The following is a 16,328-nucleotide window of genomic DNA, read 5'->3' as shown; positions in this document are numbered from 1 at the left end:
CTAGGTTTTGGACAGAACCAAGGCATTGCATGGTCCACGGACTCAAGCCTATGGGGAAACCAACTACCTGGATGAGGAAAACTAGATTTTGGACAGAACCAGGGCATTGTATGGTTCACGGACTCAAGCCTATGGGGAAACCAACTACCTGGATGAGGAAAACTAGGTTTTGGACAGAACCAAGGCATTGTATAGTCCTTGGACTCAAGCCTATGGGGAAACCAACTACCTGGATGAGGAAAACTAGGTTTTGGACAGAACCAGGCATTGCATGATCCACGGACTCAAGCCTATGGGGAAACCAACTATCTGGATGTGGAAAACTAGGTTTTGGACAGAACCAAGGCATTGCATAGTCCACCGGACTCAAGCCTCTGGGGAAACCAACTATCTGGATGTGGAAAACTAGGTTTTGGACAGAACCAAGGCATTGCATGGTCCACGGACTCAAGCCTATGGGGAAACCAACTACCTGGATGAGGAAAACTAGGTTTTGGACAGAATCAGGACATTGTATGGTCCACGGACTCAAGCTTATGGGGAAACCAACTACCTGGATGAGGAAAACTAGGTTTTGGACAGAACCAGGCATTGTATAGTCCTCGGACTCAAGCCTATGGGGAAACCAACTACCTGGATGAGGAAAACTAGGTTTTGGACAGAACCAGGGCATTGCATGGTCTACGGACTCAAGCCTATGGGGAAACCAACTACCTGGATGAGGAAAACTAGGTTTTGGACAGAACCAAGACATTGTATAGTCCTCGGACTCAAGCCTATGGGGAAACCAACTACCTGGATGAGGAAAACTAGGTTTTGGACAAAACCAAGGCATTGTATAGTCCTCGGACTCAAGCCTATGGGGAAACCAACTACCTGGATGAGGAAAACTAGGTTTTGGACAGATGGGTTAATACCTTGATTGCGCGGATTCCTCGGTCTACCCTCAGATCCCCAGTATCAAAGGGGTTGATGCGATACGGCGCAACATATTACCCAAAAGCACAACCAAAGCCCCTCGATACTCGGCTACCCTCTCGGACGAATGATTTAGAGTTTATCGTTCTCGGACATCGCTCTAGTATGCATCGCGCAGCACTCAGCGGTTATCCCGGTTAGTTCCAAGAGTTTAATTTATTGATGATTAACCTTGTTATGCTTGATAATATTTGTAAGTTTAAACTAGTATGAATCTGTGTTAAGACATTTTTCTGCCTAGAATGTCATTAAGGGCAAGCTTATATTTAACATTCATGCACAAAGTAGTGGTTACGGAGAAGAAAGATATGTATAGAGAAATAGACACATATTTTATTAAGACAAAGGAACAGTACAGTGTACAATGAAAAGCCGAAACAAAGCCTATATTGAAGCTAACTACGTAAGTAACGAAAAATACAAGAGAGTGAAGATAAAGCCGTGGAGGTAGCAAAGAGGAGAGGTTGACTGCTGCCTCGAGACCTTATTTCTCCTCAATGCTTCTGCGCGCCCATAACTCAGGCAGCAAAAGAACCCAACTTGAGGCCTGCACCGGTGAAGAAAATGTGCAGGGAACCTGACCTCAGGCTAACACCATCTACAGGAAAGGTGCAGGGAGCCGGAAGTTGGGGAGCCCCCACAAAAATTTGCCTGCTACAAGGCAGACGGCGCTGATGGCGGAAATTCTTTTTTCTGACATACCAAAAATCTGGCATGACCAGAACCTGCTTCGGATTTTGGCTAAAAGAAGGAGGAATACTATCTTCCTCCTGTCAAGGCGGAGGACTGGCTTGGATCTGTGCCATCCTTGTCCATACCACATCACCTTGAGGATTCGGTGCCTCTGAAGCGGGTGGAGACCTTTCATCCCCATCCACGCCTCAAACATCTTGCTTTGAGGCAGTGGCACTAGAAAGAGAGATCGCGGATATGGAAGAAGTATGGTTCTGAAGGGAACATGAGAGTTCATGTGCAAGTGAAGTGACCCCCTATCCCATTTATACCCAGAAATAAACCGGTGGCATTTAATTCACGCAGCGTCCCAAGGAACGCTACAGACAAAACGTCTCAGGCTCGATTTCCAACGCCTTCTGCAGCCTTGAGGTTAAAGAAGTCTCGAGAAAGCGCACCTCGAACACTGGGACGCCAAAAAGTACCGCGTGATCAAAGACTATGGAAATACCTCTTAATTTATGGGCCCAGTAAATTCGCGGCCCAGGCCCGTTCAGCATATGGGCCCAGGGACAGAACCAAGGCCTTGCATGGTCCTCGGACTTAAGCCTATGGGGAAACCAAGTACAAAAAAGAAAAAAATCACAAGTTTTGGACAGAACCAAGGCCTTGCATGGTCCTCGGACTCAAGCCTATGGGGAAACCGAGTACAAAAAAGAAAAAAAATCACAAGTTTTAGACAGAACCAAGGCCTTGCATGGTCCTCGGACTCAAGCCTATGGGGAAACCAAGTACAAAAAAGAAAAAAATCACAAGTTTTGGACAGAACCAAGGCCTTGCATGATCCTCGGACTCAAGCCTATGGGGAAACCAAGTACAAAAAAGAAAAAATCACAAGTTTTGGACAGAATCAAGGCCTTGCATGGTCCTCGGACTCAAGCCTATGGGGGAACCAAGTACAAAAACGAAAAAATCACAAGTTTTGGACAGAACCAAGGCCTTGTATGGTCCTCGGACCCAAGCCAATGGGGAAACCAAATACTTGGACAAGGAAAGGTTTGAATTTTGTAAGATGGGTTACTTGATAAAAATGTCAGGTCACTTCACCCACGGCTTAAACACCATAAAGAGGTTAAGACCAGTAAAGTTGTGAGGAAGGTGGTGAAACGCCCAAGCATTAAGTCGCATAAGAAGGCTGTTCATTTGGTGAGTGCGATATCTTCAAATGGTTATTCCTCACACGGCATCAAACCTTCGTTTTACTCCTCGGCTAGCATGGGGTAAGTATTACTTTTCACTGGTCGGCCTTATTGTGCCAAGCGTTTCTATTAAAGTTATGGCGACATCTTTTTATTATCAAGTATTTTGATCTTAGTCGTCATTGATTTAGATGCTATATTATTGTGCCGAGCAGCGTTTGTAAATTTAAAAAAAAGAAAAGAAAAGAAAAGAAAAGCCATAGAGACAAAACATGCGAAATAAAGTAACAACAATTTTTATTAATACGAAAAATTATTACAACGTACAAAGAGGGGCTCAAGCGAGCCTATACAAAATGAGAACTGCCTAAGCAACAATTACATCCGTAGTACAGATAAGTAAACTGTCAGGCGTCTTTTAAACTCGTCTTCAAAGTCTCTCCAATCTCTGCCTCAATACTGCTCATATTACGATAAGAACCTTCTTTGAAAAAAAAAATGAATGAAGGAGAAGGAAATAGTAAGGAAGAAATCAATGAAGAAGATGGAGGAGATGAATGAAGAAGATGGAGGACATGAGTAAAGAAGGAGGAGAAGAAGAGAGAAGAGATGAAAAGAAAGAAAAAGGAGCAAAAGAGGGAGAAGTGAAAGCACCAGGATGGAACTGGTGCTGGGAAGACTAAGAGAGGGAGACGGAGGATAGCACCAGTGAAGGAAGAGAGGGGGAAGTAAGGGCACTTAGTCCCTGCCTCGATCCTGACTCCCAACACACTGGAGCCATACTAGGTATGCTCATAGGAGAGCGGTTGGTACTGATGGTAGGTGTTCTCGACTCAGTCACGCCGAAAGTTGGACGTGACAAGCCCCTGCTTCGGATTTTGACTGAAAGAAGGGTGAGGTTGATTTTGAGTCTTCGCCATCCCTGTCCCGATCGAGCTATAATGAGCTTTATTGGAACATGGCGTTTATGGGAGGGGTTTGACTCCTGCATCACTCGTTGTTATGATAAATTATACCACGATTTAGTTTGTGAACCAGTGGGTAAAATGAACCCTAGGGGAGGCCAAGTATTTTAAATCTCAGAAAGATGAGAAAGAATTCTTTTCGAAAACAATAACCTTCTCCCTTCCTTCTTATACAGAGGGTGGAGCGGGAGACATTTAATAGGTTCAGATCTCCAAAGAAATCTGCCAACACCAACATGCCGGTTCCGTTTCTCCACCCCATCAAAACAAACCGCCGTATTAAAGTAGTCTCGTAAATAGTGGTCATTAAAAGCACGTTTTGGGAAACCCAAACGATAAGAGCGCATCAAGCGCGAAATCAAAAACTGTCTCATAGATCGGCACATTTCTTGGACAGATGAAGAGCTGCCAGTATTATTAATGGGCCAAATTGATTGGGCCGTAGGAAAAGGTTCGGCATCACCAAAACCCCCCTTCCCAACCAAGAGGTTGGACAGCTGTGTTTTGAGGGGCTATTGTGGGGCCCAAATGATTTATGGGCCAGGCTCCTCTACCTGGGGAGAATCCGAAGGCCCAAGCCGAGGAGAGCTACGGCCCAAGCTCGACAAAATAGCCTATGGATACCGCCGAGGACAGCTCAGTCCTCGGCAGACCCAAAGTCCCCCCTGAAAGAAGGGTAAAAACGGTATAGGACTGAAACTAGGAAGAAAGATCTAAAATATCCAGGGAAAGCTGCCCTTACTGCCATTCAATGCTCTAAACCTGACAGAGCCGCATTCTTTGACTTTTACAACCACCCCCAACGACTTTGAATATGGGTTGATGGGACAAGTATCAATCTTGGAAAAGTTGACCCTATACGTGGACGAAGGACAATAAACGCAGGCGAATATAAAAGGAAAAAACAAGTAACCTAAAAGGAGGGTTGGGAAAAATGGCCAAAAACCAGAGCCTCCCAGTCTACCTCCAGGAGAAAGACTCCAGGGGTGAAGGAAAACCGAAACTTGTATGAATACCACAAAAAGCCCACTGCCTTTCCACCAAGGCCTAGCCTTCCAAACCCACGCTCTACAAATGATATTGTTAGGGGCATTTTCACGTGCGAACCCGACACTGTTTAGGTTCGTCACCAAATCGCGTCCTTACACTATGATTTTGATTTTCTTCAATATTATGGGTTATTATGGTTAAGTAATACCATGTACCACAATAGTTTTTAAAACTTTCATATTTGTATTACATTCACTACGTATATTTTAACATTCAAATTTGACGAGTGAATATATCGTGGTTTAAGGCTTTGTGATGTGAATTTAGGTGTTTAAAATTAAACCAGGTTAGTCTCTTGTGATTTTTTCCCCGGCCCTCTTATTTCTTCTTAATATGTTAACATTTATATATAGTTACTACTTAGGTATGTGTTAGTTTGATTATAAATTTATAATCATTTTAAAAGTTTTTGGATGAAGTTGTTTAGAATATGAGGGAACAAACATAGTAAAAATATTAGTAAAATTAATGTTGCTGAAAAAGCTCTAGGCAAGGAAAAGTTTTGCCTCTCCCAAGAAAACTTCTACAACTCTTTTCAACGGATAAATGTTATTTTGAATATCATTCAGGCTAGATGAAGTAACAAAAGTGTATCATATATTTTATTTTGATCGATACATTTTTTCTATCTTTATAATCTTAAGAAAAGAAAAGAATGCACTTGTAATTTATGTCAAAGTATGTGATTATACTAGTTTTACAATCTTTTTTAGCTCCGACGGAAAGAAGTAAAATGCAGAAGAGAGATGAAAACAGATTTTTTTTTTGTTTTTGTTTTTTTGGTTAAAGATGAAAACAGTTTCTCCCAAACTGTTTTCTTGAAAAACTTGTCCCAAATTTTAAATATAAATCATAAATAAGTGTTGGGATAGTCTGACAACCTTAACGACAAGCTAGGAAAACATATAAAGCCGTCGTTCTCTAATCTCCATTACAAGAGTCAACTTTCGATTTGGTCGGTTTTATATCCATACTTTCTGCTCGTGGGTCATGTGCAATGAATTTGCAGCACAGAAAAGCAGCTCATTGTGAGGAACAAATTATTTATGTTTTAATTGGACAAAACATGGTAGGTGTTGTTTTTTAGGTTCTCCATTTAAAATTGAGCTATGTGACTACTTAACTAAAAAAATACACTTCTATTCTATAAAGAAAAATCCATATGACTGAATTTTAAGAGGAGAACGTAAGGAACAACATCTAAGTACTGTACCTAAGTCTTGCCTGTTTTTATTGCGATGGTTACCAAATTTGTGTGTGAAGAGTTTTAGGATCTCAAATTATTTCACAACTTTTTTATCACAAATTTGATATGGCAAATTGTGAAACCATTATTTACACACATGAACTCACAAATTTTTTTCACTAATCACATTCACCAAGTTATGACTGGCAAAAAATTGTGAAAAATTTTGTAGTCTTAAATTTTTTTTTTTTCTTTTGGTAAATTACTTTTTATTTTTATGCTGGTTGCTACACTTGATAAATATGAACTGTTCTATAGTGTAGACCACCAAAATAAAAATTCATTCAATAATAATATTTTTTAGCCTTTTATCAAATAAATAGATGACTTTAAAAGATAAATTTAATAGGATAAAATTTAGTTAGCATAAAATTAAAATCTTACTCAATAAAATAAGCATTACTACATATTTTGAAAATCTAATCATTGAATTGCATTTTTTTTACACTCTTAATACACATGTCAACTTTTGTGTCAATCAAATGTTATTTACTATATGATCGATGGAATATAAACTTATATTTTCTGCATAATTTTAAACTACAAAAACTATCAGTTTAAAGAATTTATTGATGACATAACTATTGATTTTTAATTTCTTATAAATTTTGTAAGTATAAGAAAAAGATGTAATCCAACGGTGTATTTTTCAAAATTCAAATCCAATAAAATGATTTTAAATAAAGTTGTAGTTTAAGGTTATAATCAATTTTTTAACTAAATTTTGTCCAATTTAATATCTAAATTTAAAGAAATTAGTTCCTAAAAGAAGAAAAAAATTCAAAGAAATCTAATATGTATCTACTACAATCAGATAAGATTCTTTTAAAAAAAACTAACCTAACAATTTATCAATCTATATACTTAACTCATAATAACAAAAAAAGTTCAATCTTTAAATGATAAAATTAATTGAAATAAAGACACCCAACTAACATTGTTGGATATCGTACCCATACGACGCAAAAGGAAAAGACAGTGGGGTCCTCTTATTTGTTTCCCAACAGGGAGATGACGAACTGACATATAAATAGTTGGCCTTATGTCAAGTTACGGCGCTTTCTATTTGTTGGGTAACCTAACAATTGTTTCATCCCTTCTTAAAGTCTTTGATAAAAGTAATGGGAAATGTTAGCCAGCACCGTGCAAATGCAGGTTAACATTTTCTTTTTTTGTGTCTCACTTAAATAAAAAAAGTTATCAAAAAAATTATTAAAAGAAATAAAAAATTATCTAAAATTGGTCAAAAAGTTGAAAAACTACCAATAATTGTGTTGTTAACGGTGCCCATTAATACAACCCAAAAGTAATTATAGTGTGAACAAGGATTATGTTGTTGCAAGTAAGCTTAGTAAGACTATTAGCATTTGGAATTGCAAATAATATCATCCCAGTTTCTATTTTACTGTACAACTTATTAAAATAATATATACTATCCAATAAAATAAATAATCCAAAGAGAAATTAATCAAATGAAAGTTGTGATGTATCTCTGAGTTATGGTGTGTATATTGTTGTTGATGGCCATTTTGGAAGCCCAAGTGGAAGGGAGAAGCCCAGCAACACAGACAGAAAGGAGTTGGCAAACGGATAGAAAACCCATTAAGCTCAAGCGGTAGGAATAATGGATCACAGGCCCATGAGATAAACAAATGAGTTTTGAAGAGGTAAATGGGCTTAAAGGAGCCTGGAAAGAGAGAAAAAGCAAATTATGGACAGTATATGATGTGAAAAAGTGAGAATGGGCCGCGACAGGCTCAAAGTAACGAAAGTAAAGAAAGTAAGGGGTTGATGGCAAGCCCATGAACCCCCATGAACCCCAAGGATGAGAAATAACGTAATTAAGCCGAGGAAGCCCAAATAATTTAGTAAAAGCCCATGGTAATGTGAAGTTAGGAAAAGGGCCAAGGAAGCCCAAGGAAAGCAAACGGGTCCGGGATGCCCAAGGGAAAACAAATGGGACACAGGAGTTCGCTAGTAATGTAACACAAGAACCAATGGTCTTGCTTGGCCATTAGAGGAAGAATAAACGCCAGGCCCAAAAGGAAGCAAACGGGCCTGGGACGCCCAAGGAAAAACAAATGGGATACATGAGCCCGCTAGTAATGTAATACAAGAACCAATGGTTTTGCTGAGCCATTAGGGGAAGAATAAACGGCAGGCCCAAATGGACCCAGCCAGATTGAAACAAAACAACTTCGCAGCAGGAATGATAAAGTGGTATGACAGGAGATAGTAGCAAGAAGAATGGTGGGTTGAGGTAAAAGCAAAGCCCACCATCAAGTAAGGCCCAGCCCCAACTAGGGCAAGCCATAAAGGAAAGGGAAATCAGAAAATGGTCAAGAATGGACGGTAGACTGTGCAGACCAATCACGGTAGGTGCATGAGCAGCAGGCAGATTTTGGACATACATGGAAGAGAGGCACGCGCAAGGCCTAGACCTCACCAGCCTGTACCTAGCCAATATAGGACATGGTGAGGTCATGTGTCAGAAGTAAGAGGGCATGGTTTGGTGGTGGGGAAAGGGGAAAACCTATTTTGAGGTTCCTGCTAGGGCTCTTTTGGGGGAAGTGTTCTGCTGGGATGACATACCACCTAAATGGGCATAGCTGAGTTGGAACCACTAGGTGCATGCCATGAGGGATAGGGAGAGAGAAGGCACCCACATCGTAGTAGGAAAGGGTGCCACAGCAGACAAACAGACAAAATAACTTTCTTTTGTCTGGCGATGGGGAGTGGCATACAGTCGGATCAGTGGTAGTCGGCAAGTACACCCAAACCAGATAAAGGTGGTTAAGGGCTAGAATAGTAAAATCCGGTCACGGCAGGCACTATAAAGAGGCCCTTGCCGTGTACAAGAAAAAACACAACAACAACAGTAAGCATTGCAGTGTTGAGGACTTGAAAACCAGGAAATAGAAACGAGGATTAAGAAAAGAAAAAAGATAAGAAAAAGGGGAATATTAGAAAAGGAGAGAAAAAAAAGATAGAGAATGAGAACGGCAGGCATGCACCAATAGGTTGATTCCCCCTCTCCCTCTCAAAATCTTGCTCTCTGCCGGAAATGAAAGGTGTTCTTGTGTGCCAATAATTCAGGTCCACTTCCCTTAAAATGATTAATTTCCGTGGCAGGATCTCCCTGAGAGATTATTCACTTTGAGAAGAGGTATTCTTCCCTCTCTGGTTTTGGTTCTGCGGGTCAGACCTGATCTAATTTATTTACACTCTCAATCAACTCACATACTACCCACTTGTTCCCCTTTACTTTTCTTATAAAATAATTGTTGTTAAAACTGTGATTATCTTTTTCTTTAAGTAAGGTTTATCTATTCACCTTAATAAAGATCTCAAAGTCTTTGATTTTATTATTATTATCATATCTGCTTGCCGCAATCCATTTGAAACAGTTCCGCCTGCCGTAAGCGTGCTCCTGGCAGACGATGCATAGTTTTTGCACAAGCCAGATCAAGTTGAATTACAGTTGGATCGGTCTCAACTTCCTTACTCAAAACACTCAGGCCCAATAACACAGGAGGCAGCCCAACCCACTTTAACCACAAAAAGGCCCACTACAATTGTATTGATTTGGATTTGATCAATATAAATGTGTGTTATGAGCATGCCGCATGCATTCAGTCATACATCAAATGTGTACTAGATTAATCTGAATATGAATACAAATATTCTGTCTTATGCTTTTTGTTTTATTTTATACTCTACCAATTATGGTGTGTCATGTGTTTGATTTTTTTTTTTCCCAATTTAAATTTTGGTTATTTTATAAGGAAAATCTAATGAATATATGACAAGTAATGATTGATGGAATATGAAGTGAAACATAAAAGTGAGACAGATGATTTTACTATTAAGTGGTTAAGTGGTTAAGAGAAACCTTAATTGTAGTTTGACTAGTCATTTTGAAGTATAGGATAATAAACAAAAAATTTAATTTGAATTTTTTTTGAGGTTAAATTTTGACATATAATTTTGCAAGATTTATGTCATAAATTGTAGTACTTATAGCTGAACTTGACTTACATATCTTAAGGAATGATGACAGATAATCAAGGTGTTCAAAGTGAGCGAGCAATAATGACGTGGGATCTAATGAGAAGTTAAGAAATTAGTGAACAATATTATTTCGTTTATAATATTAGAGTGTAACTCCATGCATATGCACAAGTACAATTAATTAAAAACAATCACAATTATACAGTTCAAATTATAATTTTTTTTAGAAGATGTTGAAATTATGCATGGTATTATTTTACACATTTTTCAAACTATTGATTTTTAAAATATGTAATGGTTTCTCATTATATATATGATTTAGAATTTAATCGGATTTAGGCTCTTCGATTTTTGCAACCAATAATTCACTTGTTACAAAAATTTAAAATTTAGATAGACACGTGGCGCAAAATTGAATTTCAATTGAAATCCAATTTAAAATCTAATTGAATTTAGAATTTTTGATTTTTCACTCGATAATTTACTTGATACAAAAATTAAATGGGACACATAACACACAATTGAACTCCAATTGAAATTCGATTTAGAGTTTAGTTTAATTTTCTTTGAGTTTTGGTTTTTAATATATATATATATATATATATGTGTGTGTGTGTATGTGTGTATGTGTGCATGCGCGCGCACACGTGCACGAATCCTAATTACGTAGGTTCATACAATATGAGAGAGATAATGCGTATAAGAGATGCCATGATATATTTCTTAGAACAACAAGCATTAAATTAACCAGCTGCCTAACCAATTGTAGTACTAGTATCCTTATAAATAAATAAAAATTGTGCAGTAATAGTACGTTCTACTTCCATGTTTTGCAGAAATCTATCCAACTCATTATCAAATGAAATGATGACATCTTCTTATGTAAATGAATTAAAATAGCGAGGCCCATGCCATATATTCAAACCCAACTTAGCTATTACTGCCCAAAATTTTTACCAGGATTTGATAAGGTCCAATCTAAAATTATATAATGGATTGGGTACCTTTTGCAAGATAAATAGAGGATGAAGAAGACAAATATATTTACACCAAAAAAAGAAGAAGACAAATATATGAACCGTGCGAAGCAAAGTGACTGACGAACTGGATCCTTTTCGTCCTGTAAATCATGATCATACATGAATGACAAGAGAAGATGTTGTCAACCTGAATGATCAGAGTGGACCACAAATGGAGGGGCTGATGTTGAAATTATCTCTTGTAATAGTCATATCAAGTCACCCGTATAAGTCAATAAGTAAAAACCATGCGTGAGATTGGTTGGTCAAGAATGACAAGGGATTATAAATTGAATGACATGCCATCACAAACTAACTTCTTAATTACATTAAGTGACTTGGTAGATTCTTTTCATGTTGTATGGGGGCATGTTGGAAGTTTTGTGATGGGATATTAGTTCAGAAGTCTTATTTGTAACTAAATGGAAGCAATAAAGATTTCATCTTTTCGTGTTTGATTCTAGAGAAGACTAAGGGTACCCCATATAACAGAGAAATATATTGCAAATTATTTGAGTTAATTACAAAGAAGCAAAAAGCACCTCAGGCTTAAGAACATTGCTCTCTGATTCAATATCATATAAAAGGGTATATAAGGGTAGAGAAAGTCCAGAGAAACAATAAAAATTTGATACCGCTAATGTGTGGCAAATGGATAGCAATAAATAAAAAAGTAATATCATTGATGGGTCAAAATAAAAATCTAGTAAATGCATACCAACACAGCCGACGTTAAAAAGAATGTCAAATTTTTTGTGTATACAGTAATATTAATTATAAGAATTTATTAATGTTTGTTTTATTTTATTAATACGCCCTTAAGACGCATGTTAACCCGACCCTTAATCATACAAGGGTGTCAAATTTTTTGTGTATACAGTAGTATTTATCATATAAGGGTATCCTCTGAAACGGCATCCTTGTTATACCAAAGTAGGATCAGACTCATGTATAAAAGTCCTCTACCATTTGATAAATATGCATGGATTATGAAAGATAGAAGTGTTTATGAAGAAAGGCAATCTGAACCCAGAAAAGACGTCATTGGTATTATTGGAGTCGATTTTATTACACATAATATCCCATACATTATACATTTTAGAGACCATCCACTATTATTCTCAAACCATCATTCTGGGCTTCTAGCTCAAGCCTTAAAACTCAAAGCTTGCTAGTAATGTTGATGTTTCTAACTTTGGATGACTTTTGGGTAGTATCTTTTGGGACAGTAATAGTGAGAACACCATTCTCTACTTGGGCCTTAATCTGATCCACCTTCACATTCTCCGGCAATTCAATTTCCCTAGAAAACTCTTCCTTTCCTGTCCCTCTCTCAGCTACAAGCCAAACAGTGTCTTTTGCATTGTGCTGCTCGTCTTTCCCACCTTCTCCTTTTATGTGCAAAACGTTACCATCCTCTATTTGCACCTTTATGTTATCTTTGCTGTAACCTATTCACACACAAATTCGCTTAGTCCAAATCCATAATTTGAGCAAAACCCATTTGAAAAAAAATTGAAAACTCTTACAAACTCACAAAAATTTTCCTCTCAAAAAGGTGAGACAATTGCAAAATAAGAAAAACCCAGTTGAAAATTGAAATTGAAAAATTAAAAAGCAAAGAGAATTAAAAGATTGGGAGAATATATGAATAACAATGATTCAATTATGCTTAGTACCCAAATGAAATGAGAGAGTCCAGTGGTGTTACCTGGAACGTTGATCTTGTAGATGTGGGCATTAGGGGATTCGAGCCAGTCCATGAGGGCCGTCGATCCTGACCATTCACGGAAGATCGTAGGGCTCAAGAAGAAGCGCCTGAAGGGGTACCCAAAAAACGCATCAGCCATGGTGTTATTTTCTTAAGAGTTTAGCTTTGGCTTAGATATGTCTGAAATTGGATATAAGAAGCAATTTGTTTTAGCTTCTAGGTGTAACGGAGAGAATCCAGAAGGTTCCGTGGGTCTAAGAAGCAAATTGGATATAAGAAGCAATTTGTTTTAGCCTCTAGCTTTGTCTAGAACTTTGGAGAAAATGATGATCCAACTTGTGTTATTTCAAAAAAAAAAAAAAAAAAATTATATAAAAATCATTTTGAATTACTTCAAAAAAAAAAAAATCTTTAAAAAAATCATTTTTAATTACTTTATGTACATGTGGATTACGTGGGTATCAGAAAAATATTAAAATAATTATAAATTTTACTATTTAAGCTATTTTTATAGTAATAAATGTAAGTAATAATTTAATAAATAAATTTATTAATTTTTTTGTATTTAAAGTTTTTTTTAATAGAAAATTGTATATCTGTCATTTATACACAATCAACATTATTTATATTAGGCGAGTTCCAGTTACCTTAACTGTTAAAGTTTCTGATGGTTGAATAAGAGATCTATGTTTCAATTCTCGCTTACACCAAAAACTGATTGGTATCTTAGTCTGATGAGAAAAGGTTATAATTAGGTTGAAACTCTCTTAAAAAAAATTATTTATATTTGAAGAGCATTATAATTTAATGATATTGTTTATTTTCTTTTATAAAGAGAATTATGATTCATAACCTTCCTTGCTATTGTTATAATTATTGAATTATAAAAAATGATATCATATTTGTGAAATGCTAGAAATAAAAATATTTTCACATTTAGAAATTAAGAAAAAAAGAATCATTATTTTCCTCACAATTGGTTAAAGTGAAAAGTTGTGATTAAAATAATTATCATTTTCATATAAACTCACAAATAACATCACTCTTAATAAGCAAAAAATCGTCGCAGAAAATACTTCAAACAATTATGAAAAATTTGTATCAATAGATTTGTTATTTACATTTCCATGTTATCACCTGTTTGACCTAGCGAGAAATTCTAGGCTTGGGCTTTGAAGATGTTTTGGTCTATTAAATTTGAACTGGGCCTCGTTCAATAATAATTTGCGTCAACTCAGACTAGTGAAAGAAAGAAACGAACAGTCCGAATCTATCTTGGTGTCAATTTATCTCTTGTTTTTTAATTTCTTATTTTTTTACTGAACTCTTGTTTTTTAACCTGGACAACTTCTCACGTGAAACTTTAGAAGTTAGAACAACAGTGCCCTAAAGGCTTTTTCTTTATTTTTATTTTATTTTTTATTTTATTTTATGTGTGTCTACTGCTCGGTAAGGATAAATTTATTTTGTTTAAAATTTTTTAAAAAACTGGGTTTTTTTTGGTAAAATTTGTTGGTTAGGATTTTTTTTTTTTTTTGGCTTGTATATTTTGTTTTAGATTTTGGACTTATAATTTTTTTAGGCTTTTAAAAGTAGAAAAATGTTAGAGTTACAAACTTTATTATAAATTACTAATGTCATTAGTAAGTAAAAAAGTAATGTAAGTGGTAGACCTAAATGCAAACTAATAAGAATTTATTATCTCAATAATTTGTAAAAATATTGTAGAAAATTTTGTGGTTATATCATTACTCTTAAAAGAATTAAAGATATTGTTAAAGAGGCAAAGTGCAAATTTATAGAACAAAATTGCTAAAATTAATAACTATATATATACTAATATTTTTTTATAAAAAAAATTGGGGGCCATTCGCCCCCATAGTCCAAGCTTAGCTCCATCCCTGGAGCTGCGTTATTTGCAAAGACAATTATGAATATAGTGTCTTACAAGGCTGTTGTAGTTGGAAAGGCAGTAGCAAAGTCTACAAAGAGTTTCAAGCATTTTTTCCAATTCATCTAGTTTACACTATCCAAATTCCAGAAATGGATCTTATATTTAGAAGGCCATTCAGGTGGGATGTGCCTATATTAAAAGAGTAAAATCTAGGATTTTAGAATTTAGACCGATAGAAATACTGAAATCAATAGTATTGTATTTCATAGTGAAAGAATATACATGGGTGTCTTTATATAGGAGGTAAATGTGTGCAGTACAAGTAATAGTGTAGTACAAGAATGTGTGCTATACAAGTAATCTAGTTGGGCCTAAAGCTCACAACACTATACACGTTAACAACCCCCCTTAAACTCAAGGTGGATGTGAGACCAGCTTGAGATTGTCAACCAAATCACGAAGGTGTCCCTTAGGATATGACTTGATGAAGATATCTGCAAGTTGATCTTTAGAGGAGACCGAGAAGAGCTTGAGAGCACCATGGACAAGATGATAACGGATAAAATGGTAATCAATCTCGATGTGTTTAGTCTGTTTATGGAAGACATCATTGTGAGCAATATGAATGGCACTCTGGTTGTCACAATAAAGAGGAGTAGCAGAGGATGTGGACACACCTAAGTCCTTAAGAAGCCATCGTAGCCAAAGAAGCTCAGATGTGGTATCAATAAGGGCACGATATTCTGCTTTAGTATTGGAGCGGGCCACAAAGGTTTGTTTCTTGCTTCGCTAAGAAATCAAAGAAGAACCAAAGAGAAAACAATAACTAATAGTGGACCTGCGATCAGTGGGATCTCCTGCCCAATTAACATCAGAGAATGCACGGAGTACAAGAGGAGACTGAGCTGAGTAGAAAAGGCCATGGAAGAGAGCACCTTGCAAGTATCGAAGAATGTGCAGAACAGTAACAAAGTGAGTCGATCGTGGAGCAGACAGATACTGGCTCACTTGATGAACAACATAGGCAATGTCTGGACGAGTAACTGTGAGATAAACTAAACTGCTAACCAATTTTCTGTAAAGAGAGGGATTAGACAATGGTTTCCCTCCTGAGGGTGTCAGATGCACATTAAGTTCAACTAAAGTGTTAACAGTCTTGCTGTCAGTGAGTCCAGCTCGAGACAAAAGGTCAGACGCATACTTGGCTTGAGTAATATAAAGACTATGTGTGAAATGAGTGATTTCAAGACCCAAGAAATAGTTGAGATGTCCAAGATCTTTCATCTCAAACTACTGATTGAGGAAATCCTTGAGTTCTTGAATGCTACTAAGGTCATCACTAGTTATGATCATATCATCCACATATAGGAGAAGCAAAATGGTGCCTTTATCAGTGCAAAGAAGAAATAAGGCAAAATCATAAAGACTGGTAGTGTAACCCAAGTGAAAGATGGTGGAGCTGAACTTTGCAAACCAAGCTCGTGGAGCTTGTTTAAGGCCATAAAGTGTACGTTGAAGGCGACAACCTTATTTGATTCAACAGAGAGACTAGGGGGAGATTGCATATAAACTTCTTCACTTAA

General features: G+C 36.7%; 1 protein-coding gene across 1 annotated transcript; it reads right to left on the bottom strand.

Annotated features, from left to right (window-relative positions):
• Positions 1-12,180: 12,180 nt before the first annotated feature.
• On the bottom strand, positions 12,181-13,120 carry LOC115965701 (15.7 kDa heat shock protein, peroxisomal-like). Its single transcript, XM_031084994.1, has 2 exons — positions 12,852-13,120; positions 12,181-12,591 (listed from the first exon to the last, which is right to left on the bottom strand). The coding sequence occupies exons 1-2, from the start codon at positions 12,988-12,990 to the stop codon at positions 12,302-12,304; spliced, it is 429 nt and encodes a 142-aa protein (XP_030940854.1). The 5' UTR covers positions 12,991-13,120; the 3' UTR covers positions 12,181-12,301.
• Between the last annotated feature and the right edge of the window lie 3,208 nt (positions 13,121-16,328).

Source organism: Quercus lobata, chromosome 10 (assembly GCF_001633185.2).
Source record: "Quercus lobata isolate SW786 chromosome 10, ValleyOak3.0 Primary Assembly, whole genome shotgun sequence".
In the NCBI taxonomy this organism is placed as follows: Eukaryota; Viridiplantae; Streptophyta; class Magnoliopsida; order Fagales; family Fagaceae; genus Quercus; species Quercus lobata.
Note: the sequence above shows the minus strand (reverse complement) of the source record. Positions and strands in the feature narration are given on the sequence as shown.